General features: G+C 39.2%; 1 protein-coding gene across 1 annotated transcript; it reads right to left on the bottom strand.

Moving 5' to 3' along the window:
- Positions 1–102: 102 nt before the first annotated feature.
- LOC140950609 (uncharacterized) lies at positions 103–9927 on the bottom strand. The gene is made up of 5 exons (XM_073399847.1): positions 9800–9927; positions 4787–4816; positions 3776–3884; positions 2282–2444; positions 103–999 (listed from the first exon to the last, which is right to left on the bottom strand). The coding sequence occupies exons 1-5, from the start codon at positions 9870–9872 to the stop codon at positions 742–744; spliced, it is 633 nt and encodes a 210-aa protein (XP_073255948.1). The 5' UTR covers positions 9873–9927; the 3' UTR covers positions 103–741.
- Between the last annotated feature and the right edge of the window lie 779 nt (positions 9928–10706).

Here is a 10706-nt window from a genome sequence, read left to right as displayed (position 1 = left end):
ATTGACTAATCCGTACAATTCAGTTCGGTGCGTAATTCCCAAAGAAGACACACCATAATCTTTGATTACTAGTACTAGTAAAGAAAATAAATCAGACAAAACTAAAAGCTATTCCCTTTTAATTAAAAGCATATAAGCACATTAAAAAACCTTTGTATCTGCTACCAACAATAGTTAATATTCAAGTCGAATCTAGTTCCAAGATTCTTGCCTTGTTGTAAAAGTAAGTGGCTGTATTACGGATAAACTTGTACTGTAACGCAGATTTAAGAATAAACAAATTCATTTGCTTGTTTGAATAACCACAAGCTGGGTTAATATATGTCACTGTTTTTGGGATAAAATTGCTTTTTTGAATGAAGCTTAAATACGGAAAAGCCAATAATGCAGCAATTTACCAAATAAAAATATCGTATTGAAGATAGTTCTAAAACACTGTTGATTTGTGTCCCTTTTTTTAAAAAAAATTAATTGACACTGCACAAAGCTGATGTTTCGCAAGCTAGAAGATCAACCGAACTCTCTGAAAGGAGAGAAATAAGCGCTGACAATGAACTTTCCAAAACATGGTACTTAGTAACATGACTACTAACTTTTTAAAGCTTGACATCAGAATCGTGATCAACTACAACATTTTTGGAACGCTAACTTAAAAATTCTAGTGTTTTAAAAAGTGACAAAATGGAACTTTCTGTCGACGCCGTTTTGTCAAAATTGCAGTTACGAGGTGAATGATCTCCACTAAATCGTCGCTGATGTTTCCTTCCCGGCAACCATTGCGTCCAACATCTCGTAGTCATGGCTGTCCAAGTCATCGTCGTCAAACCTAACTAATATTTCGTAACCAGGGATTTCGAATGCAGGGTTTTCAAATATTGGATTTTCCTTTCTGGTTTTCTCTCTGACTTTCTCATCCTCTTGTCCTTTCTCTGGCGGGGGCGAGTCTCTCTTCGTTTCACTTTCATTGAAAACCACGCCGTTGTTCTCATAGGCATGCTCCTATGATAAATATATCATGTAAAGAGACAAATACTCAGGGCAATAAGACACTTTTACACAAGTGTAAATGATTGATCAAAAAGATCTGTTTCGGCCCCAAGTGCCAATAGACCATTTCCGCGTTTCCCCGAGCCTCTGTTTCAAGGCGAGGCAAAGTGCGAAGCCATTAATATGACAATGGTTTTTTATTTTCATGCAAATAAAATTCATTTTCGCAAGAAAGGTTTTGCATTTAGCCTCGTTTAAAAAGTGAGAGTTTTCGGAACTCGGAGATGGGCTATTAAGTCTTGTGACGCTCTCTCTCTCTCTTCCCCCCCTCCCCCACCTTTATGCGTGACGACTGACGAGACAAGAACGGCTGGGTAAAAGACCCTATAGAACACGACCTAACTACCCGGGGGGCACTCAACAAAGTTTATACGGGGAGGCTCCGCCCGGGGGTCCAACCCCTTACCCATTTATCTACCGTTTATGACAGAAAAGGTACCCCTTTTGTATAGCTTCTATTGACAAATGGTACCCCTTTCACATACATAGTTTAGAGCTTTGCATCTCTTTTAACTACTATAAAGGCACTGCATTTAAAATATGAATAAACCACAAAACCAGAACGTTTTCTCGTCTTTTTCACAGCCAGAAATTACATCTGTCAGCCCTTTTAGGTCTTTGAGGCCGTACGATCGAAATGACAGATGTCCCTACCCTTCCACAGACTTCAACTGTTGGTCTTCCCACCCTTTCACGTACCTGACGCCTAAATAAAGGTCCCCCTTCCGGGTGGAGCCTCCCCGTTTAGACCATAATGTAGGGAGTACCCTCCCCCCGGGGTACTAAGTATGACTGAAATGACAGATGTCCCTACCCTTCCACATACTTCAACTGTTGGACTCGCCATCCTTTAATTAAAAAAATGTACCTGGAGCCTGAAAAAGGTCCCCCTTCCCAGCGGAGCCTCCCCGTATAGGCCATAATATAGGGAGTACCCTCCCCTGGGGAACGAAGTAGGGCCGAAATGACAGACTTCCCTACCCTTCTTCATACTTCAACTGTTGGACTTTCCACCCTTTTATATACCTGAAGCCTAAAGAAGGCCCCCCTTTTGGGGCCGTATAGGCCATTATAAGACGTTCCCCTCCCCGGCCCTAACTACTGTGTGTCATGTCTTGTGACTACCGTGTCTGGTTGTTTTCTTATTTGTTTGTTTATCTACGTGTTTGCTACTTGTGTCTTAGCATCATCACCTCAATGACAAAAACTGAGTTTTAAAGTTTACTGTATTTACCTCGTCATTCTTGCCTCCTATGTGGCTAATGCGTCCAGGTAGGTAGATAGAACCTTCAGGACGGAAGGAGTAAATTCCGTGCCCGTAAAAAGGACTGGAAATGCTCTCACCTTTCAAGGATTCACTATCTCGGTACGAGACTGTGTACCCTTTATACGAGTTCCTGAAATTAGAGATAGCAAAAATACTAATATTCAAAAAAATGAAACCGTACTTACGATTTTTGCATATATAGCGATAGTGTTTATACAGTTTCATACAAATCACCGTGCTCTGTCAGCCCATGCCTCGAGTCGATGTTTTGTTCACAGGAATGCGGAAACGGTCTATTCAACATTTTCACATTTCCTATAATTAGCAGTTATTAAATTCGGCTTTCATAGGATCCGGATATATAGAGGATATTACATGGCCGCGCGGAGATACGAAATTTCTCTTCGAGTGTTAAAAAATATGCGCGAACGAGTGAAATATTTGTTCAACAGGAGAAGAGAAATTTCGTATCTCCAAGTGGCCAGGTAATGTTCTATTTATTATATAAACACCAATGAATTACCAAACCATTTCAATTTAATAGTTTTTTGGTGTGAAAGTTGCGATTTATTTTGTAGCCATAGCAACGGTCATTTTTTCACATGTGAAGATATCAAGTTTTCGCGCGAAAGCTCACCTGGTATTTCATTGGTGTTTATATGATAAAAAACATTATGGAGATCTCGAAGGGTGTTATCCACCGAGGTCGAAGGCCGAGGTTGATAGCTCCCTCCTCGATCTGCAATAATCTGCAACTTTGCTGCACTTTTGACGTTATCGGTTCCAAATATGGTCAACAGTAGCTGGTTATGATGAATTGTGCGTGTGATTTTAGCCAATGAGAAACGGAGAAATATTTTGAATGAATGATAATACACCTTAAAGCCATTTTGCCCCTTAAAGCCACTTTTGTGCCCCAATTCTTATTTCTTTTCACAGGGGCGACAATAGTAAGATTTTATGCGAATCAGGGAGTACTAAAGTGTGACGTTCTAAAAATGAAAGTTCTGAAATTATGGGATTTGTCAGGATATTCTAAAAGAACAATGTCCAAGAGGCCCACTTGCCAAAAATGAGCATTTCGGGCCAAACTGTCTCTGAGATCGTAGCCCAATTATGCTTAGAAAACTCCATACAAACCCTTCTAAATCTTTTTGGGTCGACCCAAAAAAAAAATTAGAAGGGTTTGTATGGAGTTTTCTGACTATAACCGGGTAACATCTCTGAGACAATTTGCCACGAAATGCTCATTTTTGGCAAGTAGGCTTCTTGGACATTGCCTTTCAGATTATCCTGACAAATCCCATAATTTCAGAACTTTCATTTTTATGACATCATCACTTTAGTACTCTATACTCTCAAGCTCTTCAACAGACCTAAGTGAATACTTCCTTTAGCTCCACTAAGCTAACATAGCCGCTGGTCATGTAAGTAAACAAAATAACTACTAGCTTTACTTACAAGCCTCGTTCTTTTCTTGCTTTGTAAAGGGCAAGTGCGAGTAAAACAACCAAGATTAAAAAAATTAAGCACAACACAAAAAACACGACGGCAAGATCAAGAATGATAGCTGAAAAGGGAAAAGAAAGAGAAATATTAATTATAATAATTCAACCAACAGTTTGGAAAAAATATGCGGAGGGCATTTCTGAACCAAATAAAGGAGGCGAGGACCAAGAGTTTATCATTTAGCTCCCGAAACTGAAGGAGAGATTCTTTCCATTTATTAGTAATGGTAGGGCGAAATTTTCAAACACTAAGCTGAAATTCATTAAAATAATCATAGTATTTCATAATTTTCATCTGATAACTAAATCTCTGTACTTCAATGATTGTTGACGGAGTCCGTTGGACCCTGTACTGTACCATGAGTTTCAGAGAGTATTTTTTTTCTAAATCCATTAAAACTACTGTGATGTCATCCTTGGAGTTGTAATTTTTCTGTTCTTGTTGTTTCTTGGCAGCAGTTCGTCTATTTCGTCTTCGCAAAAGATGTGAAATTTTCTGCCATTTTCTACAGCTCTTCAGATAACAACGCAACCGTTTCCCAAGGGCTTCTCGTTACCGTCCCTGAGTTTCCTGGCGTTTATCCTGTAGTCTTGACGTCATTTTACCGGATATCGCTTAAGCATCTTCCGAACTTGTTCAACGCTTGCTGGTTATTAAAAATTAGCTTAGCCGGGGATTTCAACCAATGAGAAATGGAGAAATATTAAAAAAAAAAAACATTTGGATGAAGAAGAAATTTCACACCCGAAAGCTCAGAAAGAATTCCGAGCTCCAGGTGGAAATCGAAGTCACGACCTTCCGAGTTCTAGAAGTTCGGATGCTCACGTTTTCTATTATTTGCGACCACGTCGATTCAGTAAAAATGTTTGAATGCCACCTTTTTCGATTTCACGCTAATGATTTTAAAAGTTAAGCGTCATTTATAAATACTTCATTCATCACGTATTATTTTTTGAAACATACCATCTGTTTCCTTGTCAATTATGTACTTATCTGCAAGAAAAGAAAAAAATGACTTTAACTATAATAAACAGTTTTAAAGGGTAATTTCTTCAGCAATGGTAAATGAAAAAGTTAATTACTAACGCCAAACCGTATTCTGAACGCAGCCTGCAGGCTATGCCCTGCTGGGAAAGGTGCTTTTTTAAACGGGAGTGAATCTCTGAAGCCCTTAATCTACTGGGATACTGGGTAATGCTGACTCTTCCTACTTCGAATTTGCTTCTTAGTAAACTGGAACCGTCTTTAGACCAAAATTCCTTGATTTCTATAGACTCCATTGCGTGTGAGAGTACTTCGTTCTAGTCTAATTTCCGGGACTCTTTTTTAATTGTATTGAATTAAATGCTCCCATATCAGAAATCAGAAACATTTTAAATAGTAAAATATCATTTGAAATGTTTGGCAAGTCGTTTGCACTTACAAAACTCAGCGATCTCAGCGCTTTGGTAAGGAATATTTATTGCTAAGAAAAACATTTGATATGTTAGAACTTGAGCCAAAAATCAGAACTACACTATGTGCTTCAAAAATGGATTCATTGTTTTCAAGAAATGTAGAAACTTAATCAGGTGATTAGGAAGCGCAATAAATCACCTTGGATGGCCCGGGATGGATTCAAACTGCTGAATCGATCGAACCTTGTGCATGAACAGGAATGAGTAAGGGGCCGTCGACATATTCACTTTTTCCCTGCTTAACGTCAACTAGACGTTTAGGTCAGACCCTCCCCTGCCCCCCTTCCCCCTCTTTAGCGTTCACTTGAAATTTTTCTGCTCTAAAAGTCACTGCATTCCAGAATCAATACTGACATGCACTTAACCGTGTCTTCACCCGTGTACCCCCCGTCTCCTACCCGTTCTCTTGCAAAATCTGTATAACTGCTTTTTCCCGTCGATGCTTTTGATTTCCTACTACACTACATATTCAGAGATCAAACCAGAATCGCTGGCTGCCGTGTTTTGAAGGTATGTATTGACAAACGATAATCCAGTTGTGTTCTCAAATAGTCAGGTCTCTAAGGGTCAGGATTGTTACAGAGTTGACAAAAGCACCAAACTTTGCACAGCCATAGCTTATTGCAGTACCATGAATATTAGAGGGGGTGCCCACCGCAAATATGCCACTGAAGCGTGCTAAACAGGATTTAATTATTGTAAATTTCACCTGCTGGGGTCCCTGTGGTGTTTTGATTGAAAATTGTTATTTAATACCTTAAATCACTCTGAATTCTATTCTCAGGTTGTAAACAACAATTTCACTCGAACATCTGGCATTCCCATCCATTTTTGCTTATTGATTGTACAATTAAGTTGATTATTACTGTGCCCTTAAAGCAAGTCCACAGTCCGCCCACATTTTCATAAGTCATTTCTAAGATGGCCTCGTCTTTGCTTCATAACTTGCAAGTACTGAGCTTCTGGGGTCTCTTCTCCTTTTCTAATGTATTTCAATTAGAGGAGACCTTATTGTGTGGCTTAAGCCTTATTTATCAAGTATTACTTGTCATTACATGTCACTTTAAGCTGAAGAAAGCAAACAAAATTTCAGAAAAAAGAAATTGTCAAAGAGTCTGTTGTATCACATATTATCAGGGATTTATGACAGCTATTCATGAAGAACAAATAACGAAATGACAGAGCCCAAAATAGTTCTTTCCTAGGGAGGTAATTAATTTTTCAGCTTAACATAGGCCTGGATGCCTTTCAGTCTCTCTTTATCCAGTTATCTGCTGGACGCAAGTGCATGTTTTGACAGAGAAGCAAGCACCGTGGCACAAGTCATATCATTTACAATTTCCGCAGTTTGTCTAAGCTTTACAAAGCAAAAACAAACAAAGAAGAATCTGGTCTCATAAACGAAAAAAAGGAACCAGTTAGCCCAAGGTTCAAAAAACAGCACAGTTTATCATGAAGCCTCTACATTTGGCACTGAAGCACTCATGTCCAAAAATAATAACAGCTTATCAAGTTGTAAAAGTGAGACTCAAGAGGTACAAGATTGACTCAAATGATAAATGGTGAATAGTTTAATTGCTGAAACTGTAGAAAGGGGGCCGGGCTAACTTTTAGGGCCTGTTTACATGGAGGAAGGGGACCCCAGGTAGGAATGGTAACCCACTTAGGTGGGGTAACCCGCCTGTCCATATAATCTCTCATTTTAATTTGATCACGTTTACATGATAGGTGGGGTCACCCTTCAAGGTGGGTAGCCAGGTCTGCCACACCAGGTAACCCTCTCAGCTGAGGTCAAATTTTGCCATGTCAACGTTTCAAGGTGAGGAAACCCAGGCTAGTCGGGGTCGGATTCGAGCGACATCAAATTCGTGCAAAATTCACTTTGGCGCTGGGTGGCTTCACATAATTATTGAAGGTAACAATAGAAAGCCACAACACTGAAGGTTGCAGCAAGAGCAGCAATTGAGCGTAGACGTGGTTTGCCAGCATTTTTCTCGTTTACATGGTTAGCGACCATTCATATAATCTTGAGAAACTGCACCCCAGGATGGCGGGGTTGTAAGATTGCATGTAAAGGAGGGTTATGTTTTTACCCCACCTAAGCAGGTTACCTCACCTACCTGGGGTCCCCCACCTTTATGTTAACGGGCCCTAAGTCTCAGGAACCGTGAAACTGGTAATAAACGGTATACCTAACCCGGAACTAGCTGTGATACTACCGGCCATCTTCAAGAACGTCAGCATAGCAGCCAAAGAAGCCACTATATCGGTGTAAAACGAATATTAGATTGCGGTTGTTTCATGCGTCTTGTTTTGTGACTTTTCCTGTGTTCGTTTTTGTCACCATCTCTAAATATCAATCATGTTCAAAACACCCCTACTAACAAAATATTTCGTAAAGCTCTTTAGAATGATATTCAGCAATAAAAACAAGGTGTGACGAGGAGCCGATTTCTAGGCTCCTGGTGTGGCAACATAGGCATAAGTGAATGCAAAGTTTTGCAGTATGTAATCTGTCAAAAATATGTTTGAGTGGTCAAAGTTGGGGCTGATGGGCTTCTTTATCATGACCACTCCATTATTAGAAGGGACCAGGCCATAATTATTGTTGACCCTTGCTTTTTTGGTATTTTATGTAATTTTCCACAGCATTATTTTGTGAAAAGTTGGTAACTGAATTGCTCTTGAGGAATTCATGATCGTAAGATTTCGTAACCACGGGGTATTCGCCTAATTGCATCAAACAAATGACATTCATTTTCATAAATGATGCATCATTGGTTGGCTAAAAGAGGCCTTGTTCCTGTAAATTTCAGCTCTTCTGAAGTTAGTTTGTTTGTAAATTGTAACGCACGCGACGACCTTCCTTTTTTTTGAAAGATCGTATAGACCTACCATTAACACTCTGGTCCAAGGGCTCTGACGTGAATGAGCCGCTTACAGGTGTATAGGCATGCAGGGACCTCATACACTTCTTTTTAAATGCAAATGTGCAAAAAATAAAGAGTGTTAAAAATTCCTGGAGAGGCATGTTTTACAATTTCGTACCCAGGGCTTAATAAAAAGGTAGAACAAGGTAAAGCGACCATATTTTACGTCAATAACTCGTGACAGTAATAATTAGTGATAAACTTGAGGTCGACAGTGCGCTCCTTTTACCCCCTTCTCTCCATTAATTCTCCGTTTTAAGGGTATTTAAAGCTAGTCAAAGCTAGACAGAAAAAAGAGAAGTTGAAATAAGGAGGTGTTGACACCGGGCTCGAACTCGGGACCTCTCGCCCCGAAGGCTGCGCACTAACCAACTGTGCCACCCTTGCTCCTCCTTTTTCCCCTGAGGACGAGGTTGACATGTTTTAATCATTATCTCAAGGACAGGGTTACCAACGAAGCAAATTATAATCTAATCTTAGCTGCCAATTACAAAGTGGGCGTGTTGTCAGTTACCGTTCATGAGGTCGTTCACGTGGCATGTCAAACTTTAACGATTCTATCGTTTAGGATGTGATACATTTGAGTTTTATGTTATTGTATGACATCTTTGAAAGCTGGCTTTGTGATCTGTTTAAATTGATATGTAATGATATTATCACTGGCAAGTCTTAGCAGTGACACTGATAGCCGCACAGTCCGCACAATGAACATGGCCACACTTACCATGTGGAGACTGGGCACTAGTCAGTATTACGTACATGTAAAACTATTTTGAATAGTGTAACAACAACTAAACATTACCAAATTAAAAACTTAAAAATTTGCAACAAATGTTTTTTAGCCGAATCAAACAAGAAGAGTACTCACCACAGGGCACCCAATCTGCTATCATAGGTGAAAGTTAACCCCCCCTTTTATCTGTAATTAGGACCATTTGTAACGGGCACCCCCTCCAGTATTAATCGGTAGGTGCTAAGGAAGGTCTGTGCCAAATTTGACACTTTTGTCACGTCTGTAACGATCCGGCCTATATTTTGCGCTAAGAGATCTGACTAAACGTGTTTACAAAATCAGCAAACTAACTATAATTTGGGTATTGTATAAATTTATTGGTGATTTAGGATATAGAGTTTAAAAGGTCACAATGTAAAATTTACAATTGGTCCTGCTTTCTCTTAAATAATGTCGCAAGCGTCTTTCCGACGCATGACGTAAAATTTATGAAAATGTATCAGTTTGCCTTTGTCCAAAAATGCCCTGCACTAACGTCCACTTCCTTACCCCCTCCTCCCCCCCTAAACGTCCAGTTGGCGTTAAGCGGGGAAAAAGTGAATATGTCGACGGTCCCTAGACCCATACTTCAGATTTCATCCTCACCGTGAATTCAAATAGTGGATCGTGAAGATCTAAATGAGCCGGTGGGCTGTTTCAGTAATAAATTCGGAATGAAAACCAACAACCATGCAACAAACTTGTTCAAATTTCCGCCATCTACGTTGTAGCTGCAAGTGTGCGTAGCTTTAAAGGCTGGAACAATATTTAAGATAGCATCATGATTCAATAACATGGGGAATAATTAAGAACTTACTTGCTCTAGCAAAAGGAAACCAAATGCCAATGAAAAAACCAAGCCTCGCCAAGCCAGAGGAAAGCTTCTTCATGCTAAATTCACGCAAGGTATTTCAAAGAATGATAAACGCAAGCTCCAAGACAAGTTCTTTACACACAAAATTGAGGAAGTTTTACCTCAACATTAATGTCCAATGAATTGTTCCAAATGTAACTTCGAAACTCAATTGAGTGAAGAAGCTGAATTAACCTCGTAAAAGTTAATGAAACCGAACAGATTTACATTGAAGATTGAAGGTTAATTAGTTATGGATTCTAAAACCAATCAAGAGAATTTAGAATTTTAGTTTGCATACATTTCGCGCTCTATAAAGCAACGATAATCATAATAAAATCATCCACGAATTCATTTAGCCATTATATCATACCGTTAAACTGAAACGAAGACGTTATTTTTCCTAGTAACAACTTTCAAAAATTTGTAATCATTTTCTAATCATGATTACAAAGTATACAAATTCTATGAAAGTGGAAATGATCCTCGCAGTTGAATAAACAACCTAAGCGGTCGAAAAAGAACCTGAACAAATTCGAGACAGGCTTGACCGGGAATCAAACCATGACCGGCTTTGCGAATTTTATAGAACTAAAATCGTGGTAAAAGTTTAGAAACCGTATGCAATTTTTGATTTCCAAAGACATGTTACCGTTGTCTTACAAAGTCATTGTCAGATGAAACATATACAAATTACGAACAAATTACAACAGCAAAATCATTAGAAAATGTGAGAAGGGATCCACTAAGTATAGATCAATCAAAATGTTTCTTTTCAAGCCTCGTAAACTTTTGTGCGGGGACGCAAGGTAAGTCATGTTTTGACAATTAAGTCTTAAAACGGCGTCCAGCACAGTACTCCATATATATC

The sequence above is a fragment of the Porites lutea genome, chromosome 10 (assembly GCF_958299795.1).
Source record: "Porites lutea chromosome 10, jaPorLute2.1, whole genome shotgun sequence".
In the NCBI taxonomy this organism is placed as follows: domain Eukaryota; kingdom Metazoa; phylum Cnidaria; class Anthozoa; order Scleractinia; family Poritidae; genus Porites; species Porites lutea.
Note: the sequence above shows the minus strand (reverse complement) of the source record. Positions and strands in the feature narration are given on the sequence as shown.